We start from the raw sequence: 20,237 nt of genomic DNA on the forward strand, positions 1-20,237 counted from the left end.
TCAGACCGAGCACAATGCCCTCCAGACCAAGCTCAACACTCTCCAGACTGAGCGCGATGCCCTCCGGTCCGAGCATGACACTCTCCAGACTGAGCGCGATGCCCTCCGGTCCGAGCATGACACTCTCCAGACTGAGCGCGATGCCCTCCGGTCCGAGCACGACACTCTCCAGTCCGAGCACAGCGCCCTCCTGTGTAAGTGCGTCGATCTCCAGGTCAAACATGACTCTATTGACTCGTTGTACACTGACCTCAAGGCCGACTACAACGCCCTCAAAGCCAGTCGCAGCACCCTCCGGTCTGTGTACGACGAGCTCCTGTCTGACTACGACGCTCTCCAGTCTGAGCACGACGCCCTCCAGTCTAGTTATAACGTCCTCAGGGCGGAATGCGACACCCTCAAGTCTGAACCGTATGTACTCCAACTTAACCAACCACCGGGGGCACCAGATACAATGTTGGTTGCCCCTGTAAGAGGGCGAAAAACAAAACGAGTTTCAACTCAGATAGAGAAAATGCAGAAGGAGTTAGAAGAGCGGAGGGAGTTAGGAGAGCAGGACTCAGGAGAGCAGGGGGACTCAGGAGAGCAGGGGGACTCAGGAGGTCAGGGGGACTCAGGAGAGCAGGAGGAGTCAGAAGACCAGAGGAAGTCGGCGGAGCAGAGGTTGTTAGAGCAGTATAAGAAGATGTTAGAGGAGGAGAAGAAGTCAGAGGAGCAGAGGAAGTTAGGAGAGAGAAAGTTAGGAGAGAGGAAAAAGGAGGAAGGCCGCCTGGAGGAAATAACACAAGCGTCAGAGTCAGGGTCAGAGTCAGACGAGGAGCCAAAAGCTAGATTTTCTTTACGAGAATTTCTCGAGTCCAAACTTATAGATGGGGCAGCCTCATCAACACAGCTGCCAACATTAACACCTGGGACTCCTGATAGAGCAAAAGGTGAGCAAAGTATTACGACCATTATTGATCGATCTTTTAAACTGAGTGAAATTCGAGATCTGAGAAAGGATTTCACACGTCAGCCAAAAGAAAATATGGTCACTTGGTTACTTCGCTGCTGGGACAATGGTGCCAACAGTGCGTGGCTCGATGGCAGTGAAGCTCGCCAACTGGGTAGCATTTCCAGGGACTCACGTGTGGACAGAGGTATAGGCACATGCCAAAATCGGTCCTACACCCTCTGGAAGCGGATGTTGATAGCGGTAAGAGATAGATTCCCCTTTAAACGGGACTTGGAGCCTGAGAAAAAGAAATGGACTGATATGGAGAAAGGTATCCAATTTTTGAGAGAAAGGGCTCTGGTGGAAATGCTCTACAGCCCCCAGTTCAATCGTAACAATCCAAACCAATTACATGATCCTGAAGCAGTCCACGTTCCACGACAAATGTGGCGTGACTTTACAAAGGCAGCTCCAGAAAAGCATGCCAGTGCACTTGCATTGGTATATGGCAAAGGGGAAAGAAAGCCCCTTGTAAATGAGCTAATTAGCAGACTTCAGGAGCTTGAATTATTTATAAGCGCTACAGAAGTTAAGCTTTATACTTCAGCCATTGTCCAAATGGGAAAAAAAATAGTGGAAAGGTTAGACAAAGTGGAGGAAACACAAAGTGATATTATTGACAAATTGGCTAATGTGCCTGATGTAGATGAATCCACGGTGGTACCAGATGATGGAAACCAGGATTTCCACGATCGCCTATTGAGAGAGCTAAACAACATGAGTTCCTCTCGACCTGTATCATCGAAAATCTCAACCATAAAAAAGAGACGTCCTCGTATTCAAGCAAATGACAACGATAAGACACCTCGTATTCAAGCAAACGACAATGATAAGACCATACGTTTTGCTTTGTTGTATTTCTTGAGTAATCATGGGGAGGATATAAAGAAGTGGTATGACTCATCCACTTCTGCACTTCAGGCACGAGTGAAAGAATTACAATCCAAAACAACCACCAAGGTGAACTCTTCCAAACGGGGGAGAGTTCCAGTTGCTGCAAGTCAACGAGGTAAACAATAGAGGGGCCCTGCCCCCAGCCAGGGGGGGGAAAGGGACAACAGAGTATACTGGACTGTGTGGATTAAGTGGCCTGGCACATCTCAACCACAGAAATATAAAGCCTTGGTGGACACTGGTGCACAATGCACCCTAATGCCCTCAAGTCACCAAGGGACACAACCAATTTATATCCATGGAGTGACTGGGGGTTCCCAAGAATTGACTATGTTGGAGGCCGAAATAAGCCTCACTGGTAAAAACTGGCGAATGCACCCTATTGTGACTGGTCCAGAGGCTCCATGTATACTGGGAATCGATTACCTTAGGATGGGATATTTCAAGGATCCCAAGGGGTATCGATGGGCCTTTGGGATAGCTGCTGTAAACACAAATGGTGTTAAGCAGCTGTCAACTTTACCTGGTCTGTCAGATGATCCTTCTGCTGTGGGGTTGCTCCAGGTAAAAGACCAAGAGGTACCAATTGCCACCAAAGTGGTTCACAGACGGCAGTACCGCACCAATAGGGACTCATTGCTCCCCATTCAAAAGCTAATTCGCCAATTAGAAAATCAGGGAGTGATTAGCAAAACGCACTCGCCTTTTAACAGCCCCATATGGCCAGTGCGTAAAACCAGTGGGGAATGGAGGCTGACGGTAGATTACCGTGGCCTGAATGAAGTTACACCTCCATTAAGTGCTGCTGTACCAGACATGCTAGAACTCCAGTATGAATTGGAGTCAAAAGAAGCTAGGTGGTATGCCACCATTGATATTGCTAATGCCTTCTTTTCCATCCCATTGGCTGCAAAATGTAGGCCACAGTTTGCTTTTACCTGGAGAGGTATTCAGTATACCTGGAACCGTTTACCCCAGGGGTGGAAGCACAGCCCAACAATTTGCCATGGATTGATCCAAGCTGTTTTGGAACAGGGTAATGCTCCTGAGCACTTGCAGTATATTGATGACATTGTGGTGTGGGGCCATACAGCAGCAGAGGTTTCCAAGAAAGGGAAACAGATAATCCAAATTCTTTTGCAAGCTGGTTTTGCCATTAAGCGCAGCAAGGTGAAGGGGCCTGCCCAGGAAATCCAGTTCTTAGGTATAAAATGGCAAGATGGACGTCGTCACATCCCAGCAGATGTGATTGACAAAATCACTGCTATGTCTCCGCCCACAAATAAAACAGAGACCCAATCTTTTCTGGGAGTAGTGGGCTTTTGGAGAATGCATGTCCCAAACTACAGCCACATAGTGAGCCCTCTCTATCAGGTAACACGGAAGAAGAATAATTTCTCATGGGGTCCTGAGCAGCAGCAGGCTTTTGAGCAGATAAAACAAGAAATAGCCCGTGCCGTGGCCTTGGGGCCAGTACGGACGGGACAGGATGTGAAGAACATCCTCTACACTGCTGCTGGAGAGAAAGGTCCCACCTGGAGTTTGTGGCAAAGAGCCTCAGGAGAGACCCGAGGCCGACCCCTAGGATTTTGGAGTCGAGCATATAAAGGGTCTGAGGAGCGCTACACTCCAACTGAGAAGGAGATCTTAGCCGTGTATGAGGGGGTTCGGGCTGCTTCTGAAGTAGTTGGGACAGAGGTTCAGCTTCTTTTAGCACCTCGCTTGCCAGTAATAAACTGGATGTTTAAAGGACAGGTTCCCTCCACCCATCATGCTACTGATGCCACTTGGAGTAAGTGGATTTCATTAATTACTCAACGAGCTCGAATGGGAAAACTCAGCCGTCCTGGAATTCTAGAAGTGATCATGGACTGGCCTGAGAGTAAAAAAATTGAAACACCACCTACAGAAGAGGTATCACGTGCTAAAGAGGCACCACCATACAATGAGCTACCAGAAAACGAAAAGAAATTTGCCCTATTCACAGACGGATCATGTCGTATTGTAGGGAAGCATCGCAGATGGAAAGCTGCGGTATGGAGCCCCACACGACAAGTTGCAGAGGCCACTGAAGGTAAAGGAGAATCAAGTCAATTCGCAGAGGTAAAGGCTGTTCAGCTGGCTTTAGATGTGGCTGAACGGGAGAGGTGGCCAATGCTTCATCTTTATACTGATTCATGGATGGTGGCAAATGCCTTATGGGGGTGGTTGCAACAGTGGGAAAATGATAATTGGCAACGAAAGGGTAAACCTGTTTGGGCTGCTGAACTGTGGAAAGACATTGCTGCCCGAATAAGGAACATTGCTGTAAAGGTGCGCCATGTAGATGCTCATGTACCTAAAAGTAAGGCTACTGAAGAACATAAAAATAACCATCAGGTTGATCGAGCTGCCAAAATTGAGGTGGCTCAAATAGACTTGGACTGGCAGAACAAGGGTGAATTATTCCTAGCTCGGTGGGCCCATGAGACTTCAGGTCATCAAGGAAGGGATGCAACATATAAGTGGGCCAGAGACCGAGGGGTGGACTTAACTATGGATGCTATTTCTCAAGTAATTCATGATTGTGAAACATGCGCCATAATTAAACAAGCCAAGAGGATGAAACCTATTTGGGGGGAAGGGCGATGGCAAAAGTATAAATATGGAGAGGCATGGCAGGTTGATTATATCACCTTGCCACGATCTCGCAATGGTAAGCGTTATGTACTCACCATGGTGGAGGCAACCACTGGGTGGCTCGAAACATACGCAGTACCCCATGCTACCGCCCGAAACACCATATTAGGGTTGGAAAAGCAAATCCTGTGGCGGCATGGCACTCCAGAAAGAATTGAATCAGATAATGGGACCCATTTTAAAAATTCCCTTGTAACCACTTGGGCTAAAAATCATGGCATTGAGTGGATTTACCATATTCCCTATCATGCACCAGCTTCTGGTAAGATTGAACGATTCAATGGGTTGTTGAAAACTATGTTAAAAGCAATGGGTGGCGGAACATATAAAAATTGGGAGAACCATTTAGCAGAAGCCACCTGGTTGGTCAACACTCGAGGATCTAGTAATCGTAATGGTCCTAACCAATCCAGCTCCCCACGTACCGTGGAGGGAGATAAGGTTCCTGTAGTACACATAAAGAGTGTGTTGGGAAAGACGGTTTGGGTCCTTCCAGCATCTGGAAAGGGCAAACCTCTCCGGGGTACTGTTTTTGCCCAGGGACCTGGGTGCACATGGTGGGTGATGGACAAAAATGGGAATGTTCAATGTGTACCACAAGGGAATTTGATGTTGGGGGAGTGCAGCCAATGATTTTTCCTGTAGATATATAGGTAGAGTCTCAGAAAATATTTCAATTAGGTACAGAATAGTTCAATTAGGTATAAGACTTAAGATAGAGTGGATTAATGTTAAGGAAACACTTTTTCTCTATATACCTTAATTAGGCATTCTGTAAGCAAGTTTTCCATCTGGACTCTATATCCTGCACTGGCCATGCATGTGTAGAGCACACATGGAAAGAAGTATAAGTCAAAAGGAAATCTGCTGTGGTGGCTGGGAAAGGATGAGTGCACCTTGATGTGGGGGACGCCCTACTAGCACTGCCTTTCCCCTCTACCGCTGACATGTTTTCCTTTTTCTGGCAGTTTTGCCATTTTCTCAAAATTAATAAATAGTAGGTTAGGTTATAGAGTTTTGTTCTCAACTTAGGGATTTGTATGGAATAAATATAAATTGTTGAGAAAAATAAGGTTGCTGATTATTCATAATTATACATATGAGTGTGTATGTATGTATAAACATAATGTAATGATGTAGAATAAGGGGTGGAATGTCATGGTTTAATAATTTTGTAATTTTTGCTATCAGTATTCCACATCATAACATCATATTAAGCATGAATAATTTTACTGAATCTGCAACTTACAGAAGAAGACTACATCTCCCAGGGAACAACACGATAGGTCACGGGACCTGGACTCTATATTAACTCTGTCGCAGAACAGACTGACGTCTTTCGAGTTCTGGCGTTCAGGGGAGTGTGTGGGAGCCTTCAGCCGTCTCGCCTAGATTTACAGTAGGCCTCTCGGTTACGGGACTCATTCTCTCTCCTATTTTGCTTGATTCGTTAGCTCAATTTTCAATTATATTGTATTATATTGTGTTATCCTGTATTTCGATATAGTATTTAGTAAATAAGTGTGCCTCCTTAGATCGTTGCCGCTGTTTTCTTTTCCTAATTAACTTTTTCTTTTCGGCCTAGGGCCCCTCCGGGGCCCACGGCCCCTGTCACGGACGCAGGTGGATTTTTAGTTCAAACCGTGACATTCAGCAAGGCCAACTGCAAGGTGCTGCACCTCGGTAAGGACAATCCCAAACACAGACACAGGTTGAATGGAGAATGGCTTGAGAGGTGTCCCTGCCTACAGCAGGGGGTTGGAACGAGATGGCCTTAAAGGTCCCTTCCAAACCATCCTATTGTTCTGTGATATTGCTGTGTTGAGGAGGGGCTCACACACATGTCAGTGATCCATGGAGCACAGTGTCTGCCTGGTGGCCTTTTGCAGCACTGCTGGGCTAATGATTCAGCTCACACAAGGAGGGCTTCTCCTTCCTCCTCCTCCTGGCAAGTCATCTACAAACAGATTGCGATTTTCCTCCAACCCAGTCTTACACTTTAAATTATTCACCAAATTATCCTCTGGCCTACAGCTCCTTTGCATTTCAAATACTCAAAATCAGCTTTTTGTAAAGTTAAGATTTTGAGATGTTTTGATTGGACGCATAACTCTCAAATAGCAGTGAGTATTGCTCTCTGTCATACTGGGAGGGCATCTGAAGTGGACTCCAGCGGGGATCTGCCCCAGACCTGGTTTTAGTTAATATTTTCATTAATAACTTAGGCAGTGGAATGGAGAATGTGCTCATGAAATTTGCAGATGACACTGAGCTGGGAGGGGTTGGATGTGCTTCAGAAGGGCATTATCAGAATTCAGAGTGATCTACGAAAAATGGAGCGGAGAGCCTGCAATCAGCAAAAAGGGGACGGGGTGGAAGCAAATGCAAAGTGCTGCTCTTAAGGAGGAGAAATCCAGTGTTCAAATAGAGAAGACAAAAATAGTTTTCTGAGTTGCAGCATGGTGAAAAGATCCTGAGCTGTCCTGGTCATGAACTGAGTCACCAAAGCATCAAAGACACATCAACGTGTGTCTTAAAGACCTGCCTTTAGATATAGCTTTAATATTTGGTTGTCCTTTCCTTCTAAGCTATAACAGTATCAAGCATGGTCAGGCATTAATTTGGTTGTTTTGTAGGACGGGGGTGCTCTCTGAAAGCTGTATCTTAAAGTAAGAGAAGTGATAAACAACAAAAACCAAAGCATCTTGTTTTTCCTTGCTGTGCATTAGCTCATATTGGGTTTTACAGCCCAGGTACATAAGAAATGGAGGGAACTGAGAAGGGGCACAAGTGCACACATGCACGCGTGTGTGCTGACACATACTCTATTATAGGTAAAGGATTAAGCATCTTGAAGGAATAAGCCAATTATAAGAAGTTCCTGCACAGCAAAAATTAGACAACACAGTAATTAATAACCTTATTAAACAGCAATATTTGGGCACTGAACCAAAGCGTATGAATCAGAGTGAGGCATTCTTGGCTGCACACGCTGCGTGAAGTGTAGACACTTGTGCAGAACGCTTTCTGGATAACTGAATAAGCTGTGGGGCACTATATCTACTTAGCAGCTGCTTTTTCCTATTGTCCTTTCACGTTTATGTGAGGCCAGGAAGGCAGCAATAGGATGAGGTCTGTGAGGTTTTCAGCATCGTTTCTGTGTTGTGGGAGGGATCTGTCCGTGTGCCCTGAGTCACCAAGGAGCTCAGTGACCCCAGCTTTGGTGCTGGGTGCTGCTGAGGGTGTGCAGCTTCTCTGCAGAGCACTTGAGCTGCTGTGCAGAAGTCCAGGGCTGCAGATGCTGTGTGCAGAGCATGGACCAGGGGCAGCCCTCTGTGATGGGCTGGCAAAGTGGATAAAGGAAGAGCAACTGATGTCATCTGCCTGGAGTACTACAAGAACCTTGACACAGTCCCTGATCTCCAAATTGGAGAGGGATGGATTTGAGGGCTGTATTGTTTGGTGGATGAAGAGTTGATGTGATGGTCACAGACAGAGGGTTGTGGTCAATGGTTCAGTGTCCAGGTAGAGGCTGGTGATGAGTGGTGTCCCCCAGGGGTCTGACTTGGGACTGGTGTTCTTCAATGTCTCTATCAATGGCATAGTGGGATTGAGTGCACCCTCAGCAGGTTTGCTGATGACACCGAGATGAGTGGTGTAGTTGACGCAATAGAAGGAAGGGATGCCATCCAGCAGGATGTGGACCCACATGAGCCTTATGAGGTTTAAAAAGGCCCAGGACAAGGTGTTGCACTTGAGTCAGAGCAATCCCAGACTTGAGTACAGACTGAGAGGAGATTCTCATATACCCAGTATTGCCACAGCATGCATGGAAGTCTATGCAGCTGCCTGGTGAGCTCACCCAAGGCATAAAGATGCCCAGAGCCCCAGTGAGGGTTTCTGTGGCTGATGGCAAGCTGCAAGTATCTGATGAGCAGAAAAAGGACATGCAGGATGCTTGGAGTCCTGGCCTGTGTGCGTATCTCCCAGTGTGCTGCTTGTCACAGTAAATATTTTTGAAGATCCGCTGCTCTTTTTAAGCCCATTTTATCTCATCTTTAAGGAAAATCAAATATGCAAATTATGAAATCAATTAGCATCTTTGTAGTTTTCTTTGGAGAGACGGAGATAAATGGGGTTGTGTTTCCAGAAATCATTTCTGTCCCTTGTTACATGTTGCAGAGGAGGTTGTAGAACATACAGGGGAAGGAAATGAATGTTTGTTCAGTGGAAGAGATTTTAGTGTATATCCTGACCGCAGTCCTTGGTGTAAGGGGAGGCACTTGACTCCCAGATATTTTTAACACAGTGATTTTGGTGTCTATCCAGGGGGACTTTGTGGCTTTCTATGAGCAGTGGTGCATCCGGGCCTGTGGCTTCCTGGCGTGTGCATCAGCTGCTTTCTCTGGGCTTTGTTTGTAGATGCCACTTTGCAGGAGCAGTGGGGGACTCCAGGCTGCGTGTTGGGAGGAGTTATCACTCCTCCAGCCCTGTGACACCACCTGAGGTGTGCAGTAATGGCCCGGGGATCCAATGACTGCCATGTCTTATTGCTTACAGTTTCCATACCGGATGCACTTCAAAGTGAAATCTCCATGTTGGTAATGGGTTATCAATTGCTTTACCCTCGTCATCCTTGCTGCAGTCGCCTGCCATAAAATTTTAAGTGCATTGGCCATGGGAGAGAAACAAGAGGCAGGAGGTCAAGTGAGACAGAATAATAATGGGTTTTATGGTTTTGTTGGGTTTTTTGTTGTTGTTGTCGTGGTATTTTTCAGCCCAGCATACAGGGATGGCCCCCCACACCAGTGCCTGTGTGAGTGTGCGACTGTTTGCAGGTTGCTGGGCAAGAAAATAATAAAGGTGCTTGGTGGTGTTTCAAGGAGTATTTTAAAATGAGCGGCTTATTTGAAATCAAATAAGTACTTTATGGGAAAATACGTCAGTAAATTCGTAAGTAACACTGACCAACCTGAGTGAATCTTTGCTGGTAAATGTCTTCTTCCCCTCATTTCCATCTCCTCCAAGGGGAAAAGACAGCGTTAGCTCTGCAGGAATGTTGGAAATGGAGTAACTTGTGCTGGAAAACTCTGAAGATCTGTAGTACACCGTGAAATTTGTTTCTATTTCTGCCCATCTTCCCCCATTTTGGAGCAGTGCTGTGTAATGAGAACTCCTCCATAGCTTCCCTTAGCTGGGCTTTGCTGCTTCTGGACCTCTGTTAGAGCCTCACAGTGGCTTTGCAGTGGTGTACATGCACTGTCTGGGGACATCTCTTTGCCTGAAGAATAAAAGCTTTCAGGCTCCTGATGCAAAATGTGAACACCCCGGGCCTCTCTGTGCCCATGGAATTGCCTTGCTGTGATGCTGGCCATGCAGCAGACTTGGCCACAACGCCTTCTGTCACTTTTACTCCTTCCCTCCTTTGTCCACTGTAGCATTTGGAGTTGAGTTGCTGCAGGAGAAGCACAAGTGGTTCAGAAGCAATCCAGCACTGCTCTCCCAGTCCAGATGGGAGGTTTGACATTTGCATGGCCAGGGGCCGAAGTCTGCAAATCTCATTAAAAGAAGGCGAGCTACCAAGTTCTGTGGCCTTAGGAGAGCTTTGTTTGCTGTTGTTTTAACTGGCAGTCATTGCTGTGAGCAGAAATCTGTGCGGTGTTCGTGTTGGCAGGCGCTGCTGCCCCAGTGTTGCAGTACTGCAGCTCAGCTCCCAGCTCTGCCCGCAGCTCCATTGCGTGGCAGCAGCAGCCCATGGCCGTGTTGGGATGGGCACTGCTTCTCCTGGGGCCATGTTGGGGCGTGAGGCTGTTTTCTCTACCAGCTGCTGGGCTCTGCAGCACTTTGGCCTTGATCATTGCTCTAGGCTTAACTAATTAGCTACCACAACTGTTGATAGAAGAAGGTGGAAAAAGAAAGTCGCAGTTTCTCTTGTAACTCTTCTTCCTTTTTCTCTCTGTGCTGCTTTGTGCATAAGTTGTTTTGGAGCCCTGAGCTTGCACCTTATCCCAGCCATCGCCCTTGGGAGCCACGTGCTCTCAGTACTGCCTGTACGTGGTGCTGCAGGAGCAGAGCAGTGAGCACAGCCCGGGATGTTGGCTTCCTCCCTGTCCCTTCATTACATGCTGATCTGCTGCGTGGTGGGGCTCTGACTCTCTCTTTCTTTCTCTCCCTTTCTCCTCCTCCCTTCCTCTCTGTCTCTTGCAGTATGCAGTACTGGGCCAGAAGGCTGGAGCAGGAGATTGATGGCGTGATGAGGATATTTGGTGGCGTCCAGCAGCTCAGAGGGGTAAGCTGTCTGTCTTTTATCTTTGCTGCCTTCCTTGTGGCCGTGAACATCCCCATTGCAGAAATCACCCCTGTGAGCACACGTGGTGTATCACGTTCCCAGCTGGCTCCACATGTGGCTGGCTGTGCTGCTGCTTGCTGCTCTGTGCCATACACTTAGCAGGCATGTGTGAGTGTGTGTGGCTTGCATCTGTCTGCTTCTCCAGGGCTGCATGTCACTGCTGCGTGAGCATGTACCCATGTTTCTGTATGGCATGCTGAACTCATCTCAAATCCAACCGTTCCTCCAGGACTGAGGGTGGTTTAATTTGTGCTTTAGTTTCAAACTTCTGTTGTGACCGAGCAGGAAATGTCCAAAGGGTAATTTGACTGACACTGGAAGTGGGGTGTATTTAAAGAGAGTTTGCAGGTAAAACTGCAGTTCTTATTTGGCTTCTGTTCTCCCAGGGCCACAAAAGAAATACCAGTTTGTGCTGCTGTGGGCACAGTGGTGTTCCTGGACTGCGGGTGGGCAGCTATGGGAGAGGCACTTAAGGGAAGCTTCACTGTGCTCTGTGAACTTTGTGGACCAAAGGATCTTTAGGACCTGCATGGTTCCCCTTCCCAGCATTGTTTGCCAGCCGAGCTGTGATGAAATGCAGTGATTGGAGCTTAACATTATAGCATTAATCGAAAGAAAACAGGCTTCTTGGGCATGATGGAGGAGTTACCCCAGAAACAAGCATGGGGTGCACTCAGGTTTTTTTATGGCAGGGGCATGTCCTTAGAAGCCAGGTTCACGTTATGTGCTCCTGTTCATCATCCACTGTTGTTCTGGTTTCTTTTAAATGCACTTCAAAACGAGTTGAATTGAAGGCCTGCAAAGCTGCTCACAGTCTGTCCATTCACTCGTATCACATTTGAGCTTCACAGGGGTCTGTCTGGGTTTCTCTTGCATTCTCTTCCCCAGGACTGATAGACACTCGATGTGCTGCATGGAGAGCACAAGCACCCCTTTGGTTTGGCCACATACTTTGGTGGTATCTCTGCATTTCTGCAGTGCAGTGTTGCATGTTGGCAAGGTGTGGAGTCAGAGCTGAGGATGCAGGTTTTCCAGGCAATCCAAAGGCACAACAGGGTCTGTAATCTATAGCAAAGCACAACCCAAAAAAACCCCATAGACTGCCACTACATTTGGTACATGTCCTCTCTTATAATTTATTCTTATTAGCTTTGATTTTGCTCCTTTGCATGCTAAATAGGGATATCGTGTAATTTTTTTAATGCTGTAATTAAATAGAAATTACACCTCCAATTTACCAGCACTTGACTCCTATTGGCCAGTCAGTCAATTACAGGTAAGAGAGCTTCCCACTTCTCCTTCTTCACTCTTCTGATAGAGCACAGTGCGTGGCTGTAATGGATCGGTACAGGATGAACTGACTACAGAAGGACTGAAGGGTTTTGGGGTGGCTTTTTTAGGTTTTTTTATATAATTTTTTTTGCTTGAAATGTGTTTTGGAAGCATCCTGTGAAGTGATGAGTCGTGCGCAATTATTGTCTGTCGAATGCTAAAAACCACCTGAAGTCAAGAGATGAGCTATTGAAAATTCCAACATGCGGCTGTTAAAACACCAGCTAAGAGTAGTGGAGGCTTTCTGTGGGTCTCCCTGGGGGTCTGGGGCTGCCGAGTTCAGGTTTGATTCGTAAATGGAATATCAAGTGAAGTACACTTCTCTCAAAGACCGCATTACTTGCAAGTGCTAATGTGAAATTACACAGAGCGCTTCATCCTGAGGCATTCAGCGCTGCACGTCCTCCTACCTGCCAGTTGCAGGCAGGTGCATCTGGGCTGCTATATGGGAAGTGCTTGATGCCATAAGGTGGCCTTATAACCTGTGCTGAGACGTTAATAACTACAAATCCCTCTTTTGCATGGTGGAAACAGAGCCCTTGTGCCCCTGTGCCCGCAGGATGTGTGGCTGTACCCCTCCTGCAGCCCTCCTGCCAGGGACACCATGCTGCCGAATGGAATGCTGCCCACCTAAGAATGGCTCTTATTTTAACTCTGAAGTCATATCCTAGGATAAAATTGTTTTATCCTGCACTAAAGAATATTACCCTAAACATCTCTCTCAGTGGCCCCAGTGCACGCTTTGTCACTTCAGAGGGCAACAAATGTGTTCAGGGCATTGCCCGACACCCCTCACTGAACTCCTTTCTTCCAGCACTTTTGCACAGGTTGATTGGACGTGCTGTTATCAAAGGAGCCGCCAAGGTTTTCTGTTCAGCTTTTTGATCTTGGGTAACTACTGGCATAACAGTAACGTGGCCTAGATCACCCAGTTTGCTGTGGGATTGCGTTGTGTTTGTTTTGCTCGCTTTGTATTGCCTGGGTATAGAAACGTATAGCGGGTCATTCAGGAGGGATGGAAGGTTTGGGGGGTGTTTGTGCTGCTTCCAACCAACTGTGCTGCAAGAGCATGTTCACACCAGCTGCTGGGCAGAGCAGCCTTCCCAGTCAGCAGTGCAGTCTCCAGGTTCATGAGGTTCAAGGCCAAGAGAGCAGGATGCCAACGTCCTGATATTCAGTCCAGTACCCCAGTCTGACTCCAGAACCCTGCAGTAGTGCTCCTGGCCTTTTCCTTTGTTGGCCAGCCTCAGGTGGCAGACAAGCAGTGCACATGCCAGGTGCCCACCTGCCTGCAGCAGACACTGCCTGGGGTGATGCCATGCTCCTGCAGTACCCATCTCACCCCTGCTGTTCCTCCCCTCCCCCCCCAGGCTGCCCCTGCTGCTGCTGTGCCCTCCCCTGCTCCTCAGGGCTGATAAGAGGAAGTGTGCGATGCCAGATAAACACATCCCTGTTCCAAACTGCTTGGGTTTATTTTAATCTGCCTGGGCCGTTCCGCAGCCTCAGCACTCCGCTGAGCACAGAGCCAACAGTTTATTATCAGGGAGGAGTGTTTGGATGTCCTCAGCCTCACAGCAGCTCTGCTTGGGGAGGGGAGTCCAGTGCCACCCTTTGCAGGGACGGTGCCTGCTGCCAGCACCCATCAGCCCACTCCTCACTCTTCTCCCCTACAGGAACCATATTGCATCCATCCTGGAAGACGTCAGGGAAGCATATGCTCCAGCTTTTAGTGCATTTGCATAATTAGAGTAATGTGTATGAATAATTTATGGCCGCATGTGGCTGCTCTGGGTGTGACGTTAGCACCCTCACTAAGCCCTTCCCAGCACGGGTACAGGTCCTGCTTCAGGGTGCTGTGCAGGTGCAGGAGCCTGCATGGAGGGAGGGGGTGTATTTATGTGTGTGTTGGTGGTTTAGCAGAGCAAGGTGGGCTGCTGCAGCTGCAGGCTGGCAGGCTGAGGCTAAAATGCCTTCAGCTCACACGCTGAAAACCTGCCCCCTCTATGCAGAAGCTGTGAATTGAAATGTTCTGCAACATTTCAAAGCTGAGGCCGGGATTTTTCCAGCAGGACTCAGGTGCCACTGGTTTGTTCATTTGTGCCAGATTTTCACGACTTTTTTAGATCATAGAGAAACTTATCAGCCTGCGTGGGAATGGAATAGACCTGCCTGTGCTGTATGGCAGAGCCTGGGCACTGCCTTGCTGTTTGCCTGTTCTTTCTATGCAGGTTCCAGGACTGGAAAACCCAGCTCTGGAGGAACAATCTGAGCGGTTGAAATGGGGCTTTCACAGTCTAGCTTATTTTAGTTCTTTACTTGCTCCATCTCTGTTGCTGGGGACTGAGAGCAGTGTGAGAGCTAGCCAGCCAGCTGCCATGCATGGTCTATGGCACTGCTGCAGTGGGTGCTGTTGGCAGTGCACAGCCAAATGGACCCTTGGGGATGATGATGCCTGGTTAAGGCTGCAGGAGGTCCCGCTCAACCCAGTTGTTGTGCCCTGGGTTAAGGGGGCCCGGTGGGCTCCTCCCATCAGCTTCAGTTCAAATCGCTGCCCTCAGATTGCTGAAAAACAGGCAGGCAAAATCCCAGCCAGCCTGCCGGAATGCAAACGGAGTAACGAGGTGGAGGTCATTATAGTTTGCCTCCTTAAAAACATACATAGATTATTCTTAATGGAAAGTTAATTGTTTTATTATTCTCTCCAGATGGTTCTTTACGTTCGCAGGGGAATGGATGTAGCCTGGGATTCAGACTGCTGCGAGGGGAGCTGATAACCAAAACTGCAGCTCCAGCACAGATCAAGATACGAAGTAATAGAATATATGTACATGTTCCACCAGAGTATCAGATCTTAGACCTTATTTACAGGCTGCAAGTGCCTCTGCCACTTGGGGTGCCCTGGGCTGTGGGTTTGCTCTGCTTATGGGCACTTATTGCCTGTTAATTATGTAGAATCAAGATATTCCTTGAAGGGGGAGAGAAAGAAAATCCTGTCTGAAAGACAGGCGAGTTTTCTGTGCAAAGAGATGCTGTTGGAGGCATGGCTGCTTCTACTGGGGCACTTCATGAATTGCCCAGGTAATGCCTTGGGCCGGGGGCCGGATCCAGGTGCTTGCAGGCATTGTAGGAGCCAGCAGGGGCTGTTTAGGCAGCAGCATTAATTCTTATCCAGAATGCCCAAGTGAGGCCTCCAGCTGTAGCTGGAAGGAAGGAGCAGATCTTCAGTTCCCTGCTGTGATTGTTAAGCCAGGTAAATAGAGGAGGAGACAGCAGGGGGTTGGTGTGACATGGGGAACAAAGGAGATTGTGGTGGTAAATGTTGGATGACTCTGGAACAAGTCGGTTCTTGGGGATATTGTGGTTGTTGGGGATATTGTGGACAGAAGGAAAGGCTTATTTACTCCCCATTCCTTTGTTACTCTGTAGGACTTTTAGCAAGTTGCCAGTGGTACCGCAAGGGTGATGCTGGGCCTGAGTTCCAATCTAGTCTTGCTCTCAGTGTCTAGGTGTTCACTGAAAAACAAATCATAGCATGATAATACCACGCTTACATCAAGTGCGTTGCATGGCCAGTTATCAAAATGGCTTGCAAACAAGTTGGCTCCCACTTCCCACTACAGCAGAGAAGGAAAACCCTGCACTCTGAGCTGGGTAAACTGAGGCACAGGAGTGGGAGATCCTTCCTCTGCACTGAGTGTTGGAGTGCCAGGAAGGGAACCCCAGAGCTCACCTTCCTTAATAACAACTGCTCCGTTTGTCACTTCTGGCTCGTTATGAGCATCAAGGAATGGATCTGAGGAAACACAAGTAAGAAAGGCAAACTCTCAGCTCTGTGTTCTCCTTTAGGAAACTTATTTCTGCTGCGTTCCACAAGCAGCAGCTCCTTGTTGGTATTCATAGAGCTCATAGCACGGTGTTTCTGCCATGCTGCATGCGCTCTCGCTTCGCCTGCTGCTGGGAGTGGAGCAGGCTGTGCTCTCACTGCAGCACCTGCCCGCCGCCTTTCCCTCCTCCTTAGACGTTTGCTGGCTCTCGAATGACGTTCTGAGGTGCCTGAAGCATTCCGTGGAAGAAAATTAATTGGTTTTGACAAACCACAGCAGTCCCTTGGGTGCCTGGGAGAGCAGCATTTATTGGAACCAGGCAGGAAATCAGAGCGCTCTGGTGTTCATTCACCTCTAGTGCAGCTGCACGGAAGGCAGAAAAATACTTAACCTTGCTCTAGATTTTCACTGTGATGTCTGGATTGTTCGCTAACTTTATAATCAAAGCACCTTTTTCTTTTAAAATAGCGTTTAGTGGCTGTGAGAGATGCCAGGATGGCAGCGCATGCAGATGGTCTCTGCTTGCCTGCAGAGCAGCAATGGGGCAGTGTGTGCTGTGGTGCCCCCACTTGACCCACGGTGTCCCATAGGAGAGCTGAGAGCTGCAGTTCCTCGTCACTTCTTGGCTCGACCTCTGCTCACACAGCTCAGTAAGGAGTCAGGCTTCTGCTATTGCCAAACAGCATTCAGGGAGGGCTTTTCATGGCAGCTGGAGGTGCAACAACTCCAAAGCAAAGCTCAAATCGAAAGCACTCTGCTAGCAGACACCACCTCCTAGCCCCGCTCCTACAGGAATCTGGCCTGCCTTGCTAACATATTGGTTACAGTCTGATTCAGCTCAGAAGCATATGCTGCAAACCAGTGTGGGTGACAGCCACTCCTGGCTGCAGGGTGTGTGCAGTGCCACGTGGGCTGTGCAGGGTCGCTGCTCCTGGGCCCTTGGTGCAGCATGTCTTGGGGATGATGTTTTGTCCTGCTATTTGCCACTGTCTGTGGGTGTGCAAAGGGAGGGAGGGGAGAGGGGCAGCCTGAATTTGGTCACTAAGATCTGGGGAGCTGTGCTGGGAGGGCTGGGGTTGCTCATTCTTTGCAGGGTGGTGTGGTGGGATGGCCAGCGATGCTCTGAGCCTATTTAGGGGGCTGGAAGTGCTGTGGGTTGCTGGGCAGCAGAGGGGAAAGTGATGGGATGGAGGGGGCTGTGGGTCTCAGCTCTCTCTGTTCTGACCCTTTCCATGTAGCAGGGCGTGCAGTGCATGCGGGTGGTGGGGGAGTGGGGGCCCAGCCCTCATTGCTCCCCAGGCAGAGCAGCAGCGTGACTGCGGCAGCACGAGCAGCTCTCTGCAGCACTGAGAGGCACTGAGAACTCCTTCAGCCATTAATTAGCACAGCTGCGAGGCCTGAGCTCTGTGCAAAAGGTGCTGTACAGCTGCACCAACGCAGATCTGCTTATGTTCAGGGGTGCCGTGCTGCCCTGGCAGGCTGCTGGTCCTGTGGCTGTAAACCTGGATCCCTGTGGGCTGCTGGCTGCGTCCCCCAGTGCCCCATGGCTGCTCCCCTCCTGCCCCATGTGGTTGTTGGTGGCTCCTCATCCCCTGGAGTTGCTGCTGTCCTCTGTGTCTCCTCTGCTCCATGGCTGCTGCCAAAGGGGACAGGAGATGTGCTGTGTTCAACACCTGCTTGCACACAGTGGTCCTGGGCAGTGGGCTCACAGAAGGGCTGGTTTTTCTTCTTTCTAGTTTGTGCTGTTTTTCTCCGTCCTTCTTAGCCAGTCTCAAGGACACAGGGAGTCATTGCCCTCAATTTTCTTTAAATCTATATATTTTTTTCCACTGGAAGACGCCCTTTCTTTCCAGGTGACAATTTCAGGCTTTTGTTTGCTTTTTCTGGACTGGGACTGAGCTGATGCTCTCACAAACAGGCCATAAAGCATCACAGTGCCTACTGCCTTAACACCCATTGCTGGGGAGGCCAGGAAGAGTCATCTGTGGTCCCAACTGCAGCTGTAGCAGCTGTGTGAGCAGCACCCAGCTGTGTGCCCACGTTAGGATGGCCATAGAGCGTACCCCCCTGTCTGATGGGGGTTTAACAGGAGCCTGCAGGTGGGTGCCTGCAGACCAGAGCACAAGGGATCACAGTGAAGTGCCCATGACCTGAATGGTGGCAGAGCTGAAGCAGAAAGCTTCCCCTCTTCTAAGAGTTCTGCTTTCTGGAATAACGATTATCTACCTTGGATATCAGTGTCTGTAGGAAACTGGTTCCAGCTGAAATTGGAGGCTGGCTGCTTCGAAGCTCACTTCCCAGTTGTCAGTAGTGCCAGGTACTGCTGAGTGGTTTCCAGATAGAAAAAACTTGAAGCAGCGTCATTTTTCATGGGAAAACTTCACACGTGCTTCTCTAAGAGGCTCTTCTGCTCTGTGCTGTGTGCAGTGATGGGTTTGGTGAGGCTTTGTGTTGCAGCTCTGATACATCCCACACCCGATGGCAGAGCTCAGAGTGAATTTCACCTTGGGGTCCGTTACTGCTGGGTGGGCAGGGGTTGTCTGCACAGCTTTCATTGAGGGCACTGATTAGATGAGCAGTGAACCAGCAGGAAGCTGGGGGTCCCACGGTGAAGCCACAGAGTGCAGAGCACTCAACCTTCCTGCTCTGTTGGTGGTGGGATGCCTGGGGGCATGGCAGCACTCCGGGCAAGGTTTGTGCTGTGGGAATGCCAGTCTTTGCTGCTATGGAGTGGCACCTCCTTCCATCTCGTATAAGCTGGCTCTCAGCAAAGGAAGGGCACAGCACAGACTGTGAGTCCCCTGCAGAGGAAGAAGCAGCATCTTATGGAAGCACAGAACTGGGCTCTGAGCCCCTGATGTGGACTTTCCCATGGCAGCCCTCAGAGCCGCCAGCCCGAGGCTCCTGCTGCTCTGCATGAGAGCTGCGTACCGAGAAATCCCAGCTCCTGGGGTCAAGTGCTAAGTGTTTGCTTCTTTATCAGATATTTACTTAGGAGGATTTCATTATACTGAATCTACTAGCTTTGAATAAATTCACATGCAGCAAATTTATTCTTTCCCTTTTTGAAGGGACTTGTACGCCGGAGAAAATTTTAAAGACCATTTATACAAAAAGCAATTACTTTCCCAGTGGTTCTGTATGTATTTTACTGCAGATACTGTATTGCTGTTTGACTATGAGCTTTCTCCCAAGCCCCACAGCTGTGCGGGGAGCGGTGAAATTTGGATGCTTGGGTTCACGTGTGCTTGTGTTTGAACAAGTTCCATCCACCTGAGCAAATGCAACAGGTTGGGTGGAGCAGGGACCCTTTGTGACCCTTTGTGGCTGTTTCCTGTGAGCTGATTGTTGCTTTGGTGGGGATGGTGGAGAGGTCTTACATGGGGCACCTCCAAACCATCAGCACTTGAATGGTGTCCGCCCAGCAGCTGTGTTCTGTGATATGGGTGAGCTGATGCCTTGACTAAAGTAGGTTGCCATATGATTTGGAGTAACAGTCTGGCGGAAAATCCATCTGCAGATGAACTTCAAACACACGGTCGGGGTAAAGCTGAATTCTTCCCTTAGCAGCTGGCTTGCTCTGGCAGTGCCCCGTCGTGCCATGTACATAATACAGCCCTGCATTCACGGCACCTTGCACAATCCCCAAGCATAGCAGGAAGAAAAGCCCAAGGAACAGCATGTGATGTGCCTCAAAGCAAAGAAAACCTTCAGAGAAGGTGCTCAGCACCTTTCTGTTGGGTAGCATAACGGTCCTTGGTGGTTCCTGTGATGCAAAAGCAATGTTTGGTGGCTGGAGGTTTGATTTACCAAAATTACTGCTTGTATTGATGGTGATAATAACTGTCCATCCTCTTAAATGTGCTCCTGGCATTTCCAGAGTACAAGAACATGCATGAATCCTTTTGAAAATGACATGCATGAGACAGAAGCAGGCTCATATTAAAATGGAGAGGGGTAGAATCCTTTTTTCGCTCCAACATCCTCATTAACAACATTTCTTTCATTAAGAGGCAGCTCACTGACTGCTTTAAAAACCAGAACAAAAGAAAACAAGCACCTGAAAGGAGTGCAGGTCTCTGTTAAACCCTGACTTCTGTATTGCACACTGTTGTTTCATGAAACCTGTAATGAAGTGAACAAACACTTTGAGAGCAGCCCAAAG

General features: G+C 48.6%; 1 protein-coding gene across 4 annotated transcripts in view; it reads left to right on the forward strand.

Annotated features, from left to right (window-relative positions):
• The window catches only part of CACNA2D2 (calcium voltage-gated channel auxiliary subunit alpha2delta 2), a 120,127-nt gene that overhangs the window by 15,437 nt on the left and 84,453 nt on the right, over window positions 1-20,237 (forward strand). For 2 of the 4 annotated variants that reach the window (XM_015874547.2, XM_015874546.3), the window contains exon 2: window positions 10,775-10,856. The exons of the other annotated variants lie outside the window; for them this stretch is intronic. In XM_015874547.2, coding sequence (XP_015730033.1) covers window positions 10,775-10,856 — 82 coding nt within the window. The remainder of the gene's footprint in view (window positions 1-10,774; window positions 10,857-20,237) is intronic. 4 annotated transcript variants of the gene reach the window in all.

This window comes from Coturnix japonica, chromosome 15 (assembly GCF_054131305.1).
Source record: "Coturnix japonica strain WE chromosome 15, WE-NBRP24, whole genome shotgun sequence".
Classification (NCBI taxonomy): Eukaryota; Metazoa; Chordata; class Aves; order Galliformes; family Phasianidae; genus Coturnix; species Coturnix japonica.